The sequence below is a fragment of the Lagopus muta genome, chromosome 2, assembly GCF_023343835.1.
Source record: "Lagopus muta isolate bLagMut1 chromosome 2, bLagMut1 primary, whole genome shotgun sequence".
Taxonomy (NCBI): Eukaryota; Metazoa; Chordata; class Aves; order Galliformes; family Phasianidae; genus Lagopus; species Lagopus muta.
In genome coordinates this window covers 51,550,584-51,567,838 of record NC_064434.1, presented here as the reverse complement: position 1 = coordinate 51,567,838, position 17,255 = coordinate 51,550,584, and the positions used below count along the sequence as shown (strand labels likewise).

At 39.1% G+C, this 17,255-nt stretch overlaps 2 protein-coding genes across 3 annotated transcripts in view; one reads left to right on the top strand and one right to left on the bottom strand.

Annotated features, from left to right (window-relative positions):
• THEMIS (thymocyte selection associated) overlaps window positions 1-12,493 on the top strand; it is a 99,456-nt gene extending 86,963 nt beyond the window's left edge. Inside the window, exons 6-7 of one of the 2 annotated variants that reach the window (XM_048935906.1) lie at window positions 2,736-2,799; window positions 10,196-12,493. In XM_048935906.1, the coding sequence (XP_048791863.1) occupies window positions 2,736-2,782 (47 nt within the window). In that variant the 3' untranslated portion in view covers window positions 2,783-2,799; window positions 10,196-12,493. Of the gene's footprint in view, window positions 1-2,735; window positions 2,994-10,195 lie in introns of those variants that run through there. The other variant, XM_048935905.1, reaches the window with a different exon arrangement.
• On the bottom strand, window positions 5,692-16,714 carry C2H6orf58 (chromosome 2 C6orf58 homolog). Its single transcript, XM_048935909.1, is given in 7 exon segments — window positions 5,692-6,203; window positions 8,254-8,492; window positions 8,929-9,059; window positions 10,189-10,373; window positions 13,063-13,140; window positions 16,362-16,687; window positions 16,689-16,714. Coding segments are annotated over 7 exon segments (1,095 nt in total). The 3' UTR covers window positions 5,692-6,093.
• Between the last annotated feature and the right edge of the window lie 541 nt (window positions 16,715-17,255).

Here is a 17,255-nt window from a genome sequence, read left to right as displayed (position 1 = left end):
CTGACAGGACACTTGGAGTGCTGGGTCCTGTTCTGAGTTTCCTAGTGCAAGGGAGATATGGGCACACTGGAGATAGTCCAGCAAAGAGTCGTGTGGGTGATTAGTAGGTCAGGCCGGAGTACCTGATATGCCACAAGTAGCTGAGAGAACCTAGAATAAAAGAAGCTCTGATTAGTTGCCCGAGGTGATAGGATAGTTATGAACACTGTGAGATGCAGCTATTTTAATGACAAGTCTTAGCACCTTTGAAACATTCTGTAAAATCTTTTGGGACCTAGTCTGCAGGGAAAGAAAGAGAGAAGCAAAGATAACAAAAAGAAGTAAAAATAAAAATATGCCAATCAAATCATATCAGCCCTTTTTTCAGCTTCTTCCTTTTAAAGCTATTCTGGAGAAATTTCTCTTCTTCACATGGATTCTGTTACATAAGGAATCTCATCTTACCACTTCTGTCATGTGCAAGAATCCTATCCAATATATTCAACCTCATTGAGCTGAATGAGTTTTATTCATGTGAGTAAAGGTGGCAGATTTTATGAACTTTGTAGTTACAACAGTGGCAGAGATGTCTCCAGTCTCCTTTCCTCTGACACATCAGTTAACACCATATCCCATTACAGGAAGGAGAACTGGCCTGCCCTTTCAGTTGCCATAGTTCAGAGGCACAGTGCCATTTGCATGAAGTTACTGGAGTGGGAGAGATGACACACAATCTTGCTAGGGAAAATGGAGAGGAGGTGGTAGGCACGAAGAAAGATCATATAGTAAATGGTTTGTGTTCGGTGCTGCAGTTCCCTTACAATGTACAGATGACCACATGCTTGCTAATATATGTCTGACAACACTGAAATGTCACTGTGACCCTCAAGGGACCTGTTCCTTATTCCCAGATACTGATGCTCAGGAAGATTGCAGTGAAGAGGAGAAAGCCATTTTCAGGTGAACATAGAATGCATTCGCTATGCCTGAAGAAAATACAAGTGTATTTAAATAATAAGATATTTGCTTTTCAAAAGATTGGCATAAGCTTTTGCACAGACCTGTTAGCTTAAGGGCTTATCTCTTTTAATGCTAAGGAATATTTCCTCTGTGCTCTCACTACAGGCCTGCTCAGGAGCAGCTGCTTTTGCAGCACTCCATGTGTGCCTAAGCCCTTAGTGAGATGGCATTTTATGTTTGGATGATCAACATGCACATTTTTATATAACCAGCCTTTGTGTCTGCTAAGATAAGAAGAATCTTCCCTTAGCATTCTTCTTTAAATGCCAAAAGCCCTTTTGTTTAACTACAATGTGTCAGACAAATGCTTATCTATTACACTCTTCCCAACAAGAAGCCACTGTTTATTCTTGCTATCTCTTCACTTAATGCATCTGATACTTTTATACCTCTCCCAAGTCTACTCAAGTGTTTTCCTAACATTTTTTACTTTGATGCCCCTGTACCTTGTTAACTTACAACTCCTTGGTGCCATGTTAAAGCTGGTAGATGAAAAGTGTTTTCCAGCTTTTACTTCATATATTAGTGGCAGGTTGCTTTTTTTCCCCCCTCCCTCCTTTTTCAAAAGCACTTGCATGCTAGGAGTGTTCTTGTGCTTGGCAGTAATACATCTCATTGACAAGCTTCCACTCTCTTCCCTTGGATTTCTGTGTGTCCTAGGACACCCTGTATGACTCTCAATCTGAGGAAGCTGGAGGGGCTGATGCCAGTGGGGAATTATTTAGGATCTTCTTTTCTACTTCTGCTCTTTCCCTGACCCACATCGGACAAGTCTTAGGTCTGCTAGCATTTCTAGGCCTAACATTGCACAAAAGGAGAGGTGAAAAAAATCTTTATTTCTAAAATGAAGCTGTTCCCAAGGATGGTTTATATGACCTTGATCTCTTCAGCTGTACCTGCTGCAGTCTCTTCCTGCAAACATCACACAAATCGTTTGTAAAAGGAAGTAAGAGACAGCAAAGATTTACTTTCACTACAGTTTCATCCTGGATATTTTTGCTAAGATTGAATCAGTAAAAAAAACCACCATAAGATATGGGTTTTTTTGTTTGTTTGTTTGTTTGTTTGTTTGTTTGTTTGTTTGTTTGTAGATGAATATTCTACAGAAATTGAATCATATTTTAAGTAGGTATAAATACCTTGCAACAAGTCCTGATGTCATTCAGCCTCCACTCCTTGCCCTCTGAACACCATCTGGAAAAATCACCTTGTGCTCCCATGTGAGGCACATCCCCTTTCTCACAGGGCAAGCGGGCAGCTCTGCAGGCCCTGAGCTCTGCCAGGCTCCTTGCCCTGCTGAAAGCCATTCTCAAAACACCTCGCAGCCCATCTCATCTGTTCTGCAGTACAGGAATTTCGTGAATTCAGGCTCAACCCAGAAGCACATTCACATTCTTCAATCACATTGAAAACATTCTCTTGGGCATTAGCAACCAACACACCTTTGTGAATGTGTGCTGTAAACATCGCAAACGTCAACAAGACAATGCCTGACAAGGCTCTGCTGCTCAGCACTGCTGCTGAAATGAAATGGCAGTGGAAGAGGCAGAAATTTCATTTTGAAATTCATCTGAAGTAGATTTCAGACCTTTTTCAGGTGACTGCTCCTTGCATTCCCTATAGAAAAGGTCAACATTGACTTAACATAAGAAACATGTTGTTTCTGGAGCCAGTGGAGCTGGGGTGAGGGAAATATTGTAGCAATGAGTTTTCATCTTGAACTTCTCCCCCTTCAGCATCAAGAACTGGATGTCCAAGAACACTTTGGAAGAGCAGGAGATAACAAACTGGTCTGAAAATGTAAGTAAGTGAACACTTTGTTCTGGGGAAAGGTGGATCTTCATGTTGTGCACCAGCTGTCAAAGGAGTATGCTAGGTTTTCTGTCCTGCAGGCTGCAAATCAACCTCTTCTACCACCCAGCAGAACCCACTAACTGCTGGGTTAAAGGCTGCTCTGGGCAAAAATATCTTTGCTCTCCTTCCATACCTAATAGGAAAGTATTTTTTCCCACTATGGAAATTTTAATTGATATTATTTATATAATATTTATTATGTAATATAATAATATTATATATAATAATATAATAACATTAATATTATATAATATTAATTTAATATAATTAATACTTAATTATGCGTTAGAGAGCATGGGCTGGTAAGTAAAGGAGCCCAAACAGATTTGGAATCACAGGGAAAGGGAAATTCAAGAATTCAGCTTGAAAGAAAAATACTTTTCTACATTTTTTCAAACAACTTTGCATGCGAGCCCTGCAAGCTCTATGCCTCCTTCTTAAAAAAAGAAAAAGAAAAGAAAAAAAAAGAAAAAAAAAAAAGGTAGAAGTAGCTTTCCTTTTATCCAGCAAGAAGGGAGATAGCCTCACCCCTAATATATGTCCATTATGTGACAGTTTGGGACACTATTTGTTAATGTACACATCTAGATTTTGGCAAGGTTAAGTGCAACAGCTGTATTCCCAATTACGACCACCTAGGCAAGGGCAACAGCCACACCTCTGACTTTGTTTTTTTTCAGCCTTTGCCAGCTTTATCAAGCACAGACTCCAGTGCTCTCCCATCCTTCTTCCTTTTCACTGCTTTCTCCTATTATCCCTTTTCCCTACATTCTGACACCCAGACATATTCCTACTAGGATGCATCTGTTTTGTTTCTAGATTATCTGCATCTGCTCTACTTTTGGGAAAGCAAACTATGTTTTGTCTAAACTTTTATACGTGCCTCAGACCGCACGGCTCAATTGCTGTCCAGTTCCTAGAGCCTATACCTGACAGATCGGCATGTTTGACTTGTTTGAAATGTGTTTGAAATGCATTAATGCCTGAAGGTTTATTAAGAGAGATAGTATTTTTTCAAAATAATAAAGTAATTCTTAATGTTGTCATGAACTCAGTTCGGAAAATATTAGCCTTTTAAAAAATATCTCTTAGAAATATCTCCTTAAGTGCAGCAATTTGCAAGCTTGTAAGAAATGTGTTTTTTCTGTTTGCATTAATGGTTGAATATTTGTTGCTGTTTCTTATTGTTTGTAGGTTTTTTTTTTGTTTGTTTGTTTTCTTAAAGCCCACCTGAGATTAAAACCTGAGTTAACCACAGAAAAGACTGAAAATTGTTCTCAAACTTTCTTGAGTACAATTAATCTAATGCTTTAACAGCTGGCAGCTGCAGTAATTACTTTTAGATTATACCTAAAGTCTGTTGAAATCTAATTACTCTGATCTATGAACCAGGTAATTAAGGTAAAAACGCCAGCATTTTCTTAGACCTCATTAACTTATTTCCTTTAAAATCATTAGCTAATGATGGTACATTAAGAGTTTATCCATAAAATGACAATGAATAATTGAAACCTTTGTCCTGGGACATCAGAGGTCAAAATAGTGCTTAACTGCTCGATGTCTCGATGGCTATTTCTTCATTTACAGTGCAAACATCATGCCAGTTTGGGGAGAACAAACCAATTGAACTGGGAAAGTGGCCAGGAAGGACAAATATTTTCCTTTTCATTTATTTAGTATCCATAAAATAACTCAGGACTTCCACTGAGATATGCAGACCCCTGAGAAGCACCACTACTTGTTGATGCTCAGGCTGTCTGGAGCTCAAATTCAAGAGCGAAGAGACACCTGGGCCCTGGACCTGACTGTTGCGTGGCAGCGGGCCTTTGAGTGTGGAAATGCTGTGATTTTAGCCTTGTTGCTGGCTGCCTGGCCTGATTCCCTGTCTCAGAGCTGTTTGCAAGCTCTGAGATGCTGCGTGCTATGGCTCCACCTGCAGCATCCTCCTCTCTCCCCATTGCAAAGGTTGTACACAGCCAGAGGATGAGTTTTTCACTGATACATATTGAAAATTTTGGATCCTTATGCTTTGTGCTTGTCAGGAAACAAAGAGAAAGAGTGATATGTATCTCTCACCCCAAATGAGGGTGTACTGAGATGCCTATGAGACACAGTTACCAACCAAGATGCTAGGAATGACTGAAAGAGGCAGGGTAGCCTGTAAGTGGTGGCTAAACTAAGCTGCTTACCTTTATTTTGACATGAGTCTAAAGCTTTTGTTATTTTGAACTATATTGTAAGCTGTAACCCACAAGATGCAGCAGGCAGGAGTTGTGTTGCCATCCTCTGCTCTCCATCTTGAGAAGGCAGCTCCAGCCATTCCCATTCTCCAGGTAAAGTTTTTGTAAGGATGGAGGACCCAAGTCAGCAGACTTCCTGAGAAACTTCTGCCTTCAGGCCCCCTGTCCCAGTTTTCCTCAACTTCTGATGCCACGTTTTTTTTAATGAATTCTCCATACTTTGTTGTCATCTGGAAGAGTGTGATTGGCATCTGGATCTGACTCTGCTAGACATTGTGATGACGCACAATGCAAACTCAATTCTTTCTTAATAATCATATCTAATGTACAAAAGGAAAACTAATTCTACAACTGTATGGACTACCTAATCACAGAAGTTGATGGATAGACCAATGCTTCATTGACATCTGTGTAACAAACCAAACAACAGAAATTCTGTTAGTTACTTAAGAGCTCTGCAGAGTAAGCACATTGGGCTCAGGATTTCTTGGGGCTGTCTCCTGAGCATCAGGTGCAGCACTTACCTGTTGCATAGCATCGTAGAGAAGGAGTTCATCTGTACTGAAGTATGTAAAAAAAAAAAAAAAAGCCTAAAATCTTTAATTGCAGCTGCTCTGTAGAACAGCAACTTCAGTAGGAAATTGTCAAAGCACTGGCTTTGGATCATAACTCAAAGAAAAGTTTTGGGACATCATCTGTTAGACCATCAAGGACCTGAGTATATATTTGCTGTGATCACTGTATACAGGGGGAAGGAAACAGTCTGAAACTGAATGTAAGTTACCTTCAACTTTCTCTCCAATAATGATACATCATTTATGAAGTCAAGAAAGTAATAAACTTAGATTTTTTTTTTTGTAAGGCATTTTATTAAGGAAATTAATTGAACAAATGAGTTAATTAAAAAAAAAATTAAGGATACAAGTATCAATTCAATATAAGAGAGACGCCCACATGGCTATTCAGGAAATCCTGCTGTAAAGAAATTACCAAGACCAGTTTACCAGTCAAAACTCGGACTGGCAACCAAGTCCTCAATCAGTTTTCGGCCAATTTTCCTTGCTGCTTCAGTAGACATTGACTTTTGCCAGAGCTTCAGTGACAGTCCTCCTTGGAAAGAAACACAATGTGACACTGTCAGATTAACATGGAGTACATGCAGCTCGAGGCACACAAGGGATGAAGCACATGTCTGGCTGCAAACACCTAACCACTCTCCTGAGGTAGTGACAAGGCTGGAGCATGCTGATGGTGTAGTAATTGCCTACAGCTATGTAGGAAGACACAGGCTATTCATTCAGCTTGGGTTCCTTTGTATTGATGGACAACTTGGCTTGTTCCCTTGTCACCAGTGTTGCAAATCAAAATGATTGAAGACACATGTCAGGGCCTTGTTCTGGAATTGCACATAGCTTCATAGCTTATGAAGCAATGGCCTGATGGTTGCAGTCATGCACACTTCTGTTTTCACTCTAAATAAGCAAAGAATTTACTCTTCTACCCCTCTGAGGCCTCAAGCTAAAGAAGCGAATGACCCCTATACTTGCATCAAGGCAATTAGCAGTCATTCTCCATGAAGCATTCCTGACCAGTCCTGCTTTAGCACCAGTTTGTACAATGCTCATTGCCTGCTCCCCTCTGCTCTGTTTAAAAGTTTGAAGAATCCGGCTCAACAAAACAGTACATCTCATTTTGTCACGGGTTCTGTAACAACAAGGTCTAGCTTTTCAGATCCATTTTTAGGCTGTCAGTCCAGAGCCAAATATAGTTGAATATAGTTTAAAGTTCCATTTCTGATCTGCAAAGCTATCAGCAGGTTGAGCTAGCTTGCATACAACCCTCAACTGAAAGCAAAGCTCAACCCTTCAAAGCAGAGTCAGTGAAATCTCCAGCCTGCAAAGCCAGGGATTTCAGATAGATACCACACTGTTAATGGCTACATCCATATAGAACATCTTCAGCATCCCTGCCTCTTCTTTCTCCCTTCGGTCCTGCATTCATCTGCTCTGCTGCCCTGGTGCTCTGCTCCTTGATTTCTACCCTGCAAGTCCTGCTTTCCCTTGCTGTCCCCACAGTGGAGAGATGAATTCTAGATTGGTGAAGAAACCTGTTTCTATGATCCATTACGTAGGCTACCATGCAGGGGACAGAACTCTTAAAAGAAACCCTGAACTGTGACATAGGTTACCAGTCATATGACAAAGCTGTTATGATCCTTATTCAAATTATGAAGCAATGTTCACCATTATGTGTGAGGAAAACAATTTGTGGTGTGAGGATGCTCTTTTGTAACACATAATATCTTCATTAATCAGTCTTCCAACACTAAATACAGCTACTGAATTTTCATTGAAGTATTTGGACAGAAGATCACAAAAACAAAACAAAACAACAACAACAAACAACTATGGCTCTGGATACTAGCTTTATGGTGTAACTTCACACTGTGTTTTCATTTAAATAGCTTCCTTTCATAAAGGACGAATAAATAAATAGTATCAGCCCATCCAAATACTGTAATTATATGTCTCACCACTGGATGGTGATGCAGAACTTATTTTAGCTAAAGCTGTCTAAAGGATAGTGTTCTAGTGCTGGGAGAGAATTCTGTGGGTCTGCGTAATGTTTTCCATAACACCAAAGATTGAGATGGAAAACAAAAACATATCCCACAAAAACAAAAACAACAACCAAGCAGAATACTTGTGGACATACAAACCATTGTTTTCGATCTTTTGCTCTTTTTTTTTCTTTTTTCTTTTTTTTTTTTTTTATTATGACCTCAACTGATCCAGTAAATTGATTTACAGCTTTGATGGTTTCAGATTTAACTTGTGAAATGCAAGCTGGTGATCATTTTTAAAGTTCGTGGGTAAACTGGAGAAAAAAAAGAGCAAGATCATATGGTCCTACAAATATAACCTTTGTCTAATGTGAAGTCCCCATCACATACTGTCAGTGTTACCTTACTGCTATACTTTCTTTCTGGTGCACTGTTCACTTGTGGTTATACTTTCAGTCATACTTTTTTACTGTTCATCTCTATGAAGTGATTTTACTACCATATACTGAAAATTACTTCATTCATGTGGAGAAAAGTACAGAAACAGAAGATGTAAGGTATCTATGGACTACCAACTTCTTTATGTGGGGCTCATACCTGTTAATTGATTTGCTCTGTTAAGAGCTCTCAGTGATACAAGAACTTTGTTTTGCTGTGAACTGAAGCCACTGATGGATGGGAGGACATCCCCTTCAACAAGCATCCTCTGGGGCAGGAAAGCCTGGAAGTGGTTTGTGGTATGCAAATCTGTAGAGAAATGTGTGGCTGCAATGAAATCTACACCATTAGCCCAGTCTTCACCAAAATTTGCTTCTGGAACAGCAAGATATTTTAAGCTGTAAGAAATAAAAGTAAAAAATGATCAGATAATTGAAACCCACAGTAGAACACAGTAATCTATCATTTATACCAAATGAGTTTTGATCAGTGTGAAATCCTGAGCAATCTCAATTTAGTAGTGACTTAAAACCTCCTGCAGCACTTTATGTATAATTTCTCCTGGCATAACCATCTCTGGACAGGTTAGATACAGCTCCTGGCTGAGGCCCTGGCTTTCAGATAGGAATCAGCATATTGTGTAAACCCACAGCCTGCCTGCATATCACAGCCTGTTGTGCTGATGCTTCATCTCTTGCCAGATATCTGGCAAGATATCTCCTGCTCCTCGAGAGGGAAAGCCCAGAGCCTCATACAAGCATTGCTCAGGCATTATCCTAGCAAACAGACATGGAGGTAAGAAGGTCCCCCTGGCCACCTTTCTCATTCCCATACCTGTCCTGGAATTTGGGCAGCGCATAAGCAATGGAGGCAACATGCGCCTTCCACATGTAGTGGAGAGCATCATCCAGCACAAAGGAGGACTTCACAGAGTTCACGGTTTTTTGCTCTGTAGACTGCAGATACTGCAGCAAGAGGGAGAAAAAAGCAGAGAAATAAGAGGATGTTTTGAAATCAATACATTTTTCACACTTACATACTTCACAGTAGAATAAGCTTTCAAGCTAAAGAAAATTGCTTATGAGTAGTTAGAATGTGTTACTTGTACTTTGTAAATAACTATACTATCTGACATAGGGAGAAATTATTAATATAGATTTCTAGAATGAATTTCTATTCTGCCTGAAATTAATAAGATTTGCAATTCTTTAGCTTCAACAGAGTGAATGTTTTTCCCACATAATTCAGGTATTCTGTCACAGTAATTTGGACTCTTGTATCTGAGTGCAGTGGAAGTTTCCATGTGAAAATACTGAATTTCTCAAAAAACAGTTACTCTTTCAGCTGCAAATGCTAAGAAATTTCAAAAAATAAGAAAATGAACCTTAATGGTTGTAATTATGTGATCATTTATAATAACTTCCTAAATATACTGTTTAGTATAAAAAATTTGCAGAAAACAAATCCAGCCTTGTTCTTAAAACCTATTCCTCTACTTAAAATCACCAGGTTACTTGTGGTTTTAATTTGCTGATCATTATCTATTACCTGACTGTGAACAAAAATGTTGAATAAAGGTTATTTATAAAAAGCATTATTGAACCTATGAAGTAAGAAGTACAGTTATATTTGTGACTGGAGAGCAACCGAATGATGTGGAAACAGAGTACGTAGATGTATTAAAAATACCCTCCTGAATTTCAGTTTTTTTGATGTTAAAAGGAATAAAAAGGCCCTATAAAATCATCTCAAGACCATTTCTCTAGGGTAATATCTATCTCGCCTGCATAATTTGGAATTGCTAACATTAGGAAACAAGTGTAACCGTTAACAGCCTCTAGGGACAGATGCTAAAATACAAAATTAGCTTGAAAGGAAGGAAAAGAATAATTAACCTGTAAAAATCCTGTCTTTCTCATCTCTCATTCATTTTATGTCATACTTTGCTTTTTTCCATTGCTTACCTTTTTTTATCAAGTTGCTACTGAAAGTTAATCAAGCCACCAAAATGCAACAAATAATAATAAGAGTTTTAAAAAGAAATATTCAAGTATAATCTCCTACAAAATATTTAAAAAATTTTAAATTGTTTACTTCAAAGTAAGCCTTCCACTCATCCATGAGCTCCGGAATGCGAGAACGGCAGTCAGCAACACTGTAACAGAAATCATCTCTTCGGTCCTCTGGCGGCAGCATTTCTACCTCGTACTTCACCTCTCCAAAGAGGCCAGCTTCCACTGCACCCAAAAAGGGTATGATAGACAGGTAGTAATTCATACCTGCAGTAAGAATTGGAAAGGAGGAGGCTTTAACTGCTAAGAAGCAAACAATTTCCACATGGAGAAATGAAACCTCTACAACAACAAATGCAGTCATTTCAAAATGCCACCAATACAATTATGTCCAGCAGTGGGACGTATGCACTGAAATCCCCTAGTAGTAATAACTGTATAGATTCATATACAACTTTCAATATTAATTTATATGTTGGCGGTAAGCATGTAGGAAAGCCAAGTTCAGCTCCTGCCTGCGCTGGACCAAATCTTCCATGAAAGTGTTTGTATGACTTTTGATGTTCTTCATGTTGGAAGAAAAATTTTAGATTCTCCTCTTGATTGTGTTCTTCTTTGTAGAAATAAATTGTAATGACTTCCAACAAAGAACAGTCTAAAGCTCAGATTTGTTGGGTAGGTAGCTCTGAGCCATAGAGTTAAGAGGTCATTTGCTCATGCTTAATCTCAGTGCCATAGATTGCCCAGCTATTTGCACATGGTTCCAGCAGTGACGACCAAAATCACCAAAGCACTATACCCTATCGTATAACCCTATCCTAATAATTATTCCAGCTCCTGTATGTGCATGGGCCTAGCTAGGGATTCTAGAGGAGATGGCCAGTGACAAGAGCCAAATAGAGGCCCCAAGTGATGAGAAGACAGTGTCTCACTGGGAGTCATTACTAAGCTGAGTCTTTCTTTTCATTCATTGTTTTCACCAGAGAAGCTGAAAGTTGGATTTCACACCAGAATATGCTTAAATTCTTTCAAATATGTTTGCACGTATTACTTATTTATACCTGCTTGGGGAACTCAGACAACAGAACAGTGCAACAGAGGAATACACTGAATATTATTCTAGGTCAAAAGGAGGACAGGACTTCTTCAGCAGCAGTCTTTCAAGCAGAGTTTCTTTTACTTTGGGACATGTTAAATGTGAGTTTCTGGCTTCAGCTTATTCCCAGCTTAGTATGACTATGCATGCCAGGGAGGGTTGCCCTGGAGACCAGACCAAGCCGCTTACATCCTCAGAACAATAAGGCATTTATCTGCAGTCTGAAATACTTTTTGTGTATTCCTGGTACAATAGGGTAAATCAAGGCTGAGATCATACATTTCCTGGAGGAAAACTTGCTATCATGAAGACTTACAGTGTTCAAAAGTAAGTGAAGAGCAGGAATGCAAATACTGAAGATAAATCTGATTTCTGTTCCAGGATTTCTGTTTCTGATTTCTGTTCAGCACAGATCTATGCAGTGACCCCTCTTACTTGTCAATGCATGGGACACCTTCTCCTGAGCACCCAGTTGTATTTATACTCACAGACACAAATTGAACTTGGATTGAGTATCACAGTGAAATTTGGTTTAGCACTACATTTACATTTTAATTTACTCTTTGCTCACAGTTTTGGTCACATGAGGAGATATGAAATCAGTTTCTATTTCACTGTCAGAAGCCTCCACAACAAAGCACGGGTGTGATGGGGATAGAGAAAGCAATTCACTGCAGCCAAGCAGCAGGTCTTGTGGAAATGCGCACTCACAGCAGAACAGCAAGGAAGCAGAGGGAGTGAGGGACAAGAGTGATGGAGTGAAAATGTGCTGGAGAGGGAAAGGTTTTCCCTTTTCAGTGGAGGGGAAGTGCATTTGAAAAAAAAAAAAAAAAAAGAGAGAGAGAGAGATTTTCATATTTTTATTGATGTTAGATGTAAATACTGACTGTAAGTCAAGCTTGTCTTTTTTTTTTTCTCCCCTCCTATCTGTCAGTTCCATTTTTTGAAAAAAATGGAAGCTAATCTTTCCAGAAGAGACAGACTTCCAGTTTCATTAAAAAAAAAAAAAAACACAAAGAGCCTAAAAATACTGACTTTGACTCAAATTGGATACAAGGAAAACTTCAGTGGTTTTGTTTGTTTGCTTTTAAATAATGTGTTCATTCAGCTTTTTGGATAATGGAAACAAAAGATCCTTCTATTTAGACTTGTCATGTTTATGTTACTCAGTTTTCCTTGATGTAGGAAAATTATTAAAGTATTTTTGATTTATCAAATGAGAAAATTGAACTGTGATTTTTATTTTACTTTTGGACTCAGAAAAAAAAATTGTCTTTTAAGATCAACCCTGTGAAAAATCTATCCATACGTTGTCCTTTAAGAAGCCCATTTCCACATAAACACTGGCTGTAAAAATTACCAGAGGAAAAGAAGCTACATGCGTGTGCTAGCATTTGAGACAAAGAGCATTGTAGTGCTGGTGTTTTTTTTAATTTATGCTGGAAGTGTTATTTGGTGGATTGTTCTGCAGAGCAACAGATACCCTTGACTTACGTGCGGCATACTAGATCACATCCTTTACTCTTTGCAAAGTTCTGAGCTTAAGGACAAAATATTCCCTACTATTTAAAAACCTACTACTTGCTGTCTCACATTCTGTAATTTCTCCCATGATTCAGAAAAATCTTGCAGAAAATCTTGCAGTGGGCCTCATGTACCACAGGAGGATGAGGTGCTCCACCACACCGACCAAGACTGATATCAACAACACGCATGGCTGAACTACGTCACGGTTGGCCCTCCACTAAAATTTGTCACTTTATGTTTTATTGGCACTGCCTAATGCAAAGGTGGTTCCAAACTCTTGCCCTCTAGGACACAAATCATATTTTGAAGAACACTGTGATAGAGTATACTTACAGGACCACCAACTTCTTACAGATATACACAGGTTTCTGTGGCCACAGGAAGTCCCATTGGTAGGATCTGCTAATCTGCCTAAATAAAATGAAAGAATGCACCAATTATTTCTCAATTTTTTTTTTTACACAAGAAATCCAATTGAGATGAATACATATCTATATACATCAGTAAATCATTGAGAATTTTGCTAAGAGTAGTAGAACAATTGCTGTTGTTCTGCTTCATAAACTACTGTTGCTATAGTAGTTGAATTTCTCAGTCAATACTTCATGCAGCACATAGTAATATGACCTTGTTTTACAGTTAAATTTATTGCTCACTGTAAATGTATTCTAGGAGTTTAAGGAACTGCCTGAAAGTGAGATATCACAATGATATTTTTATAGATGCGTAAATATACATGAACATACAGCCATAAACATGTGCACAGCTGATGCATCATTCTCTGTAGATGCAAGTCTGCTTTTGTAGGAAAGCTGTTCAACGACCAGAATAGTACAAATTAAGTGTGCTAGTAATTGTATCACCTAATTGGGCTTTGTGATACAGAATCCCTTTCAGTTTAATGATGCATACAAACATTGCCTTCTTGTTAAGCTAAGCATGCAAATGTTGTTGTAGCTTATTAGCAGAGTTTTCAAGTATCTGTTCTGTAACAAACGTGCAAGATATTTCACAATTATTTGTGACAGCATGTAAGACATATTTCACTTTAAGCACATGACATGGAGGAGTAGCATAACTCCTTAAAGCACTCAGTTATGTACATCGCATGGTAAATAGTCATGTAAGGAGTCAGGAAATCTGTTTTAAGAACATGACATGGAAGTACCATAGTCAGGTTCAATGACATAAGATGTTCCAGAAGCACTCAATTCCCGCCCTGAAGAGCACCTGCTCTCTAATGAGTCAGCTGAATACAGATGTTGCAAATTCTGTCAGAATCACAGAATCACAGGATGGCCAGGGTTGGAAGGGACCTGAAGGATCATGAATCTCCAACCCCCCTGCCACATGCAGGGTCACCAACCTCCCCATTTAATACTAGACCAGGCTGCCCTGGGCCCCATCCAATCTGCCCTTGAACACCTCCAGGGACGGGGCATCCACAACCTCACTGGGCAGCCTGTTCCAGCACCTCACCACTCTCATAGTAAAGAACTTCCCCATGACATACAACCTAAATTTTCCCTCCCTCAACTTAAAACCATTTCCCCTTGTCCTGCTGTTATCTACCCTTTAAAGAGTTGATTTCCCTCCTGTTTGTAGGCTCCCTTTAGGTACTGAAAGGCTGCAATGAGGTCACCCCGCAGCCTTCTTTTCTCCATGCTGAACAAGCTCAGCTCCCTCAGCCTGTCTTCTTAGCGGAGTTGCTCCAGTCCCCTGATTATCTTCATGGCCCTCCTCTGGACCCTCTCCAACAGCTTCAACTCTAACAGAGTTTTCTGCTTTGCTGCTTGACTTTACGTTTTCTTTTCTTTACACTTATTCTAATGTCTCACCTACTATTGAGGTACAAGTAAGAATATTTTTGTGCCATTATTCCCTCTTTTCCTTCTTTGTAAGTATAGATACTACTTTTCCTACTCTTCACTCATGTTATGCCAACTGAAACTTTCTTAAAATCCTTGATCCTGGATTTGTACTTTTATATGAAAATGTGGGGGTAGAGACTATTCAGTTCCCTCAGTCTGTGTAGTCGAACTCTTCCAGTTTAGCTCCATCTCTAAAGTAATAATTTCCCTTTCCACAATCACATTCTAATCAGCTATCCTGTCTTACCCATCAAGATATCCTGTCCTGCCAACACTTGCTCTACTGTAAATGTGGGCAAATTAATGATTTATTTTTATGTCCATGAGTTGCTCATTACAAATACTTGTGCCGCTCTTATTAAACTAGCAGTTTCACTCATTCTTTGTAGATTGTATAGAACTCATAAAAATATTTTCTCAGTAATATAGCCTTCACAACCAGACAGGATGGTTAATGCAACCTATTTCAGTGGTTCAGGAATCTGCTGTCCAATACCATTTCCTCCTTTAAACTGTCCAAGATCATTCCACTCAAGCGTAGCTTCTGCACGAAGGCGTCTTTGTTTCAGCCATTCGCTGAATCAGCCCTCCTACACCATCCATCCCCTTTATTTTCTCTTTGTTTTCTTACATATAAAGAATGAAAAGAGGAAAAAGCCTGCTTAAACTCCAACCAAATTCTTCTTGCTGCTATTTGCCAGCCAGTGGCCTTCATGGATTTTGCTACTTGTTCTACTTCCTTTTCTTTATTTTAACTTAGTATTTAATTTTCTGTTAGTTGTGATTATATGTTGGCAGCCTTCCTCCACCACCAGCTGCAGTGTCTACATTTTCTTCCAGGCAAATATGCAACTTCAAAAAATTCTATGACCTCAAAAAGCTACAGATTGCAACCAATGAACAAAAGCAAAAATAACAACAAAAGAAGTCAGACAGGTGTATTTGCTTACATCAGGCATGAAGGATTTACTTCCAGGTACAAGTTCATACGTGTCATGCTGCACCTGAGGCAGCATGTAGGAGAACACATTCCCCAACAAAGCTCTGGATATGATATTGCAGCCTTAGGACCTTTGGCATACATTTGTGTCTGCTTCCCTAGTATGGGCTAACTAGCAAATAAGAATGATTGCTCAGAAAACCACTTGCTTTAAACTAAGAGAGAGAAAAAGTGAGAAAAAAGAGAGAAAAAGAATGGGAAAAAGAAAGAGAAAACAAAAAAGAATTAACAATTTTTGTAAAAAAAATACATATTTAAACGGGTGCTTCTAAAATAATCAGATAAGGCAAAGAGGAGAAAAAGTCTCAGTGGGAGTGGTAAACGTAATTATGAAAATGAAACTCTATATAACATTATCAGCCAAAAGAAGCCTATCAGTTAACAAAATAAGAACAGTACTGCAGTGTGCAGACCCTCACATCTACCTGCAATAAACTGGGAAGACTGGGAATACATTCTCAAAGATTTTCAGGTAACTGAAGTGTTACCTTCCTCAATCCACAGTCCTTCTGGATTCTGATCAGTTCTATGTCTAATAATATATTTTTCTATTAGAAAATCAAATAGTTATTTCTCAAAAAAAGTAAGATATTTCCTTCATCAAGAATTTCTCTTTCAAATTGGCAGCTTAGCATAGTATGTCAAAATTTACAATCTGAGTTTGTAGTAGTCTGGCAAGGCAGAAGCCTTGTAAAAAAGTGACTCAAAGCTGGTTTGGTAAACACATATCTGTTCTAGTAGCTGAAGGACATAATTCATACCTGTACGAAATTGCCACCCATGCTGCACTGGTAATCCCCAGAGAATGTTGCCAGAATTTTGGGATCCAAAGGCCATAAAATATTTGGCTGAAGCCTTTAGCATGCTCTTATACACTCCCAGTCGTTCTCGATAGTTCCAAGGATTGATGACAATGTTGTTGTCCTTAATTGGGAAATCCAGAAGGTTTTCAGGGGCAAAGTCCCACAGTGGGGGATAGATATCTTCTCCATTGGCATCTGTGTCACTCTGTGCTGTGGCAGCTGCTGGATTCAAGGCAACAACTACTACAAGAAGAAGAGCCTTTATGGAAAAGTAGGGCCACATCATGGAGGTTTGTGACCAAGATCTTCATTGTTGCAGGGCTTTTATCATGAAAGGTGAGGGCTGGGCAAAAAGGGTGACTCAGACTGCAGAGGTCTCTGTCTCACTTCCTTCTTTTCAGTGATCCTGACTTGGCACTGCCAGATGAACAAGCTGTGACTAATGTTCCTGCCTCTATCTTTCAAGAGCAATAGCAGATATTCAAGAGGGATCAATATGACAGGAAAACATTCAAACCTGTGCTGCCTACAAAATATATCCACATTTTCCAAAAGCCCACCATGCTGCAGTACTGCCTGTACAGTAGCAATATGAACCTTTCTGTCCCTGCGTTTCTTGTTAGTTTTCATGTTTTCCTTTCCCTACCTATTTCTTCCTTGTAAAGAGCAGACAGCAGTGTCATAGATCTCATCTCTAAAACAGATGCAGGCAGGTGAGATTAGCACTGAGTGGTTCCAAACAAAGTGATTTGAGAAGGACCTGGGTGCCCCCAAGGAGCAACAGTAGCATAAGCTTTAGGTATCTTTCTATTTTGGTTTTAGGACAACTTCCTATAGCCATCAAACTGTTCA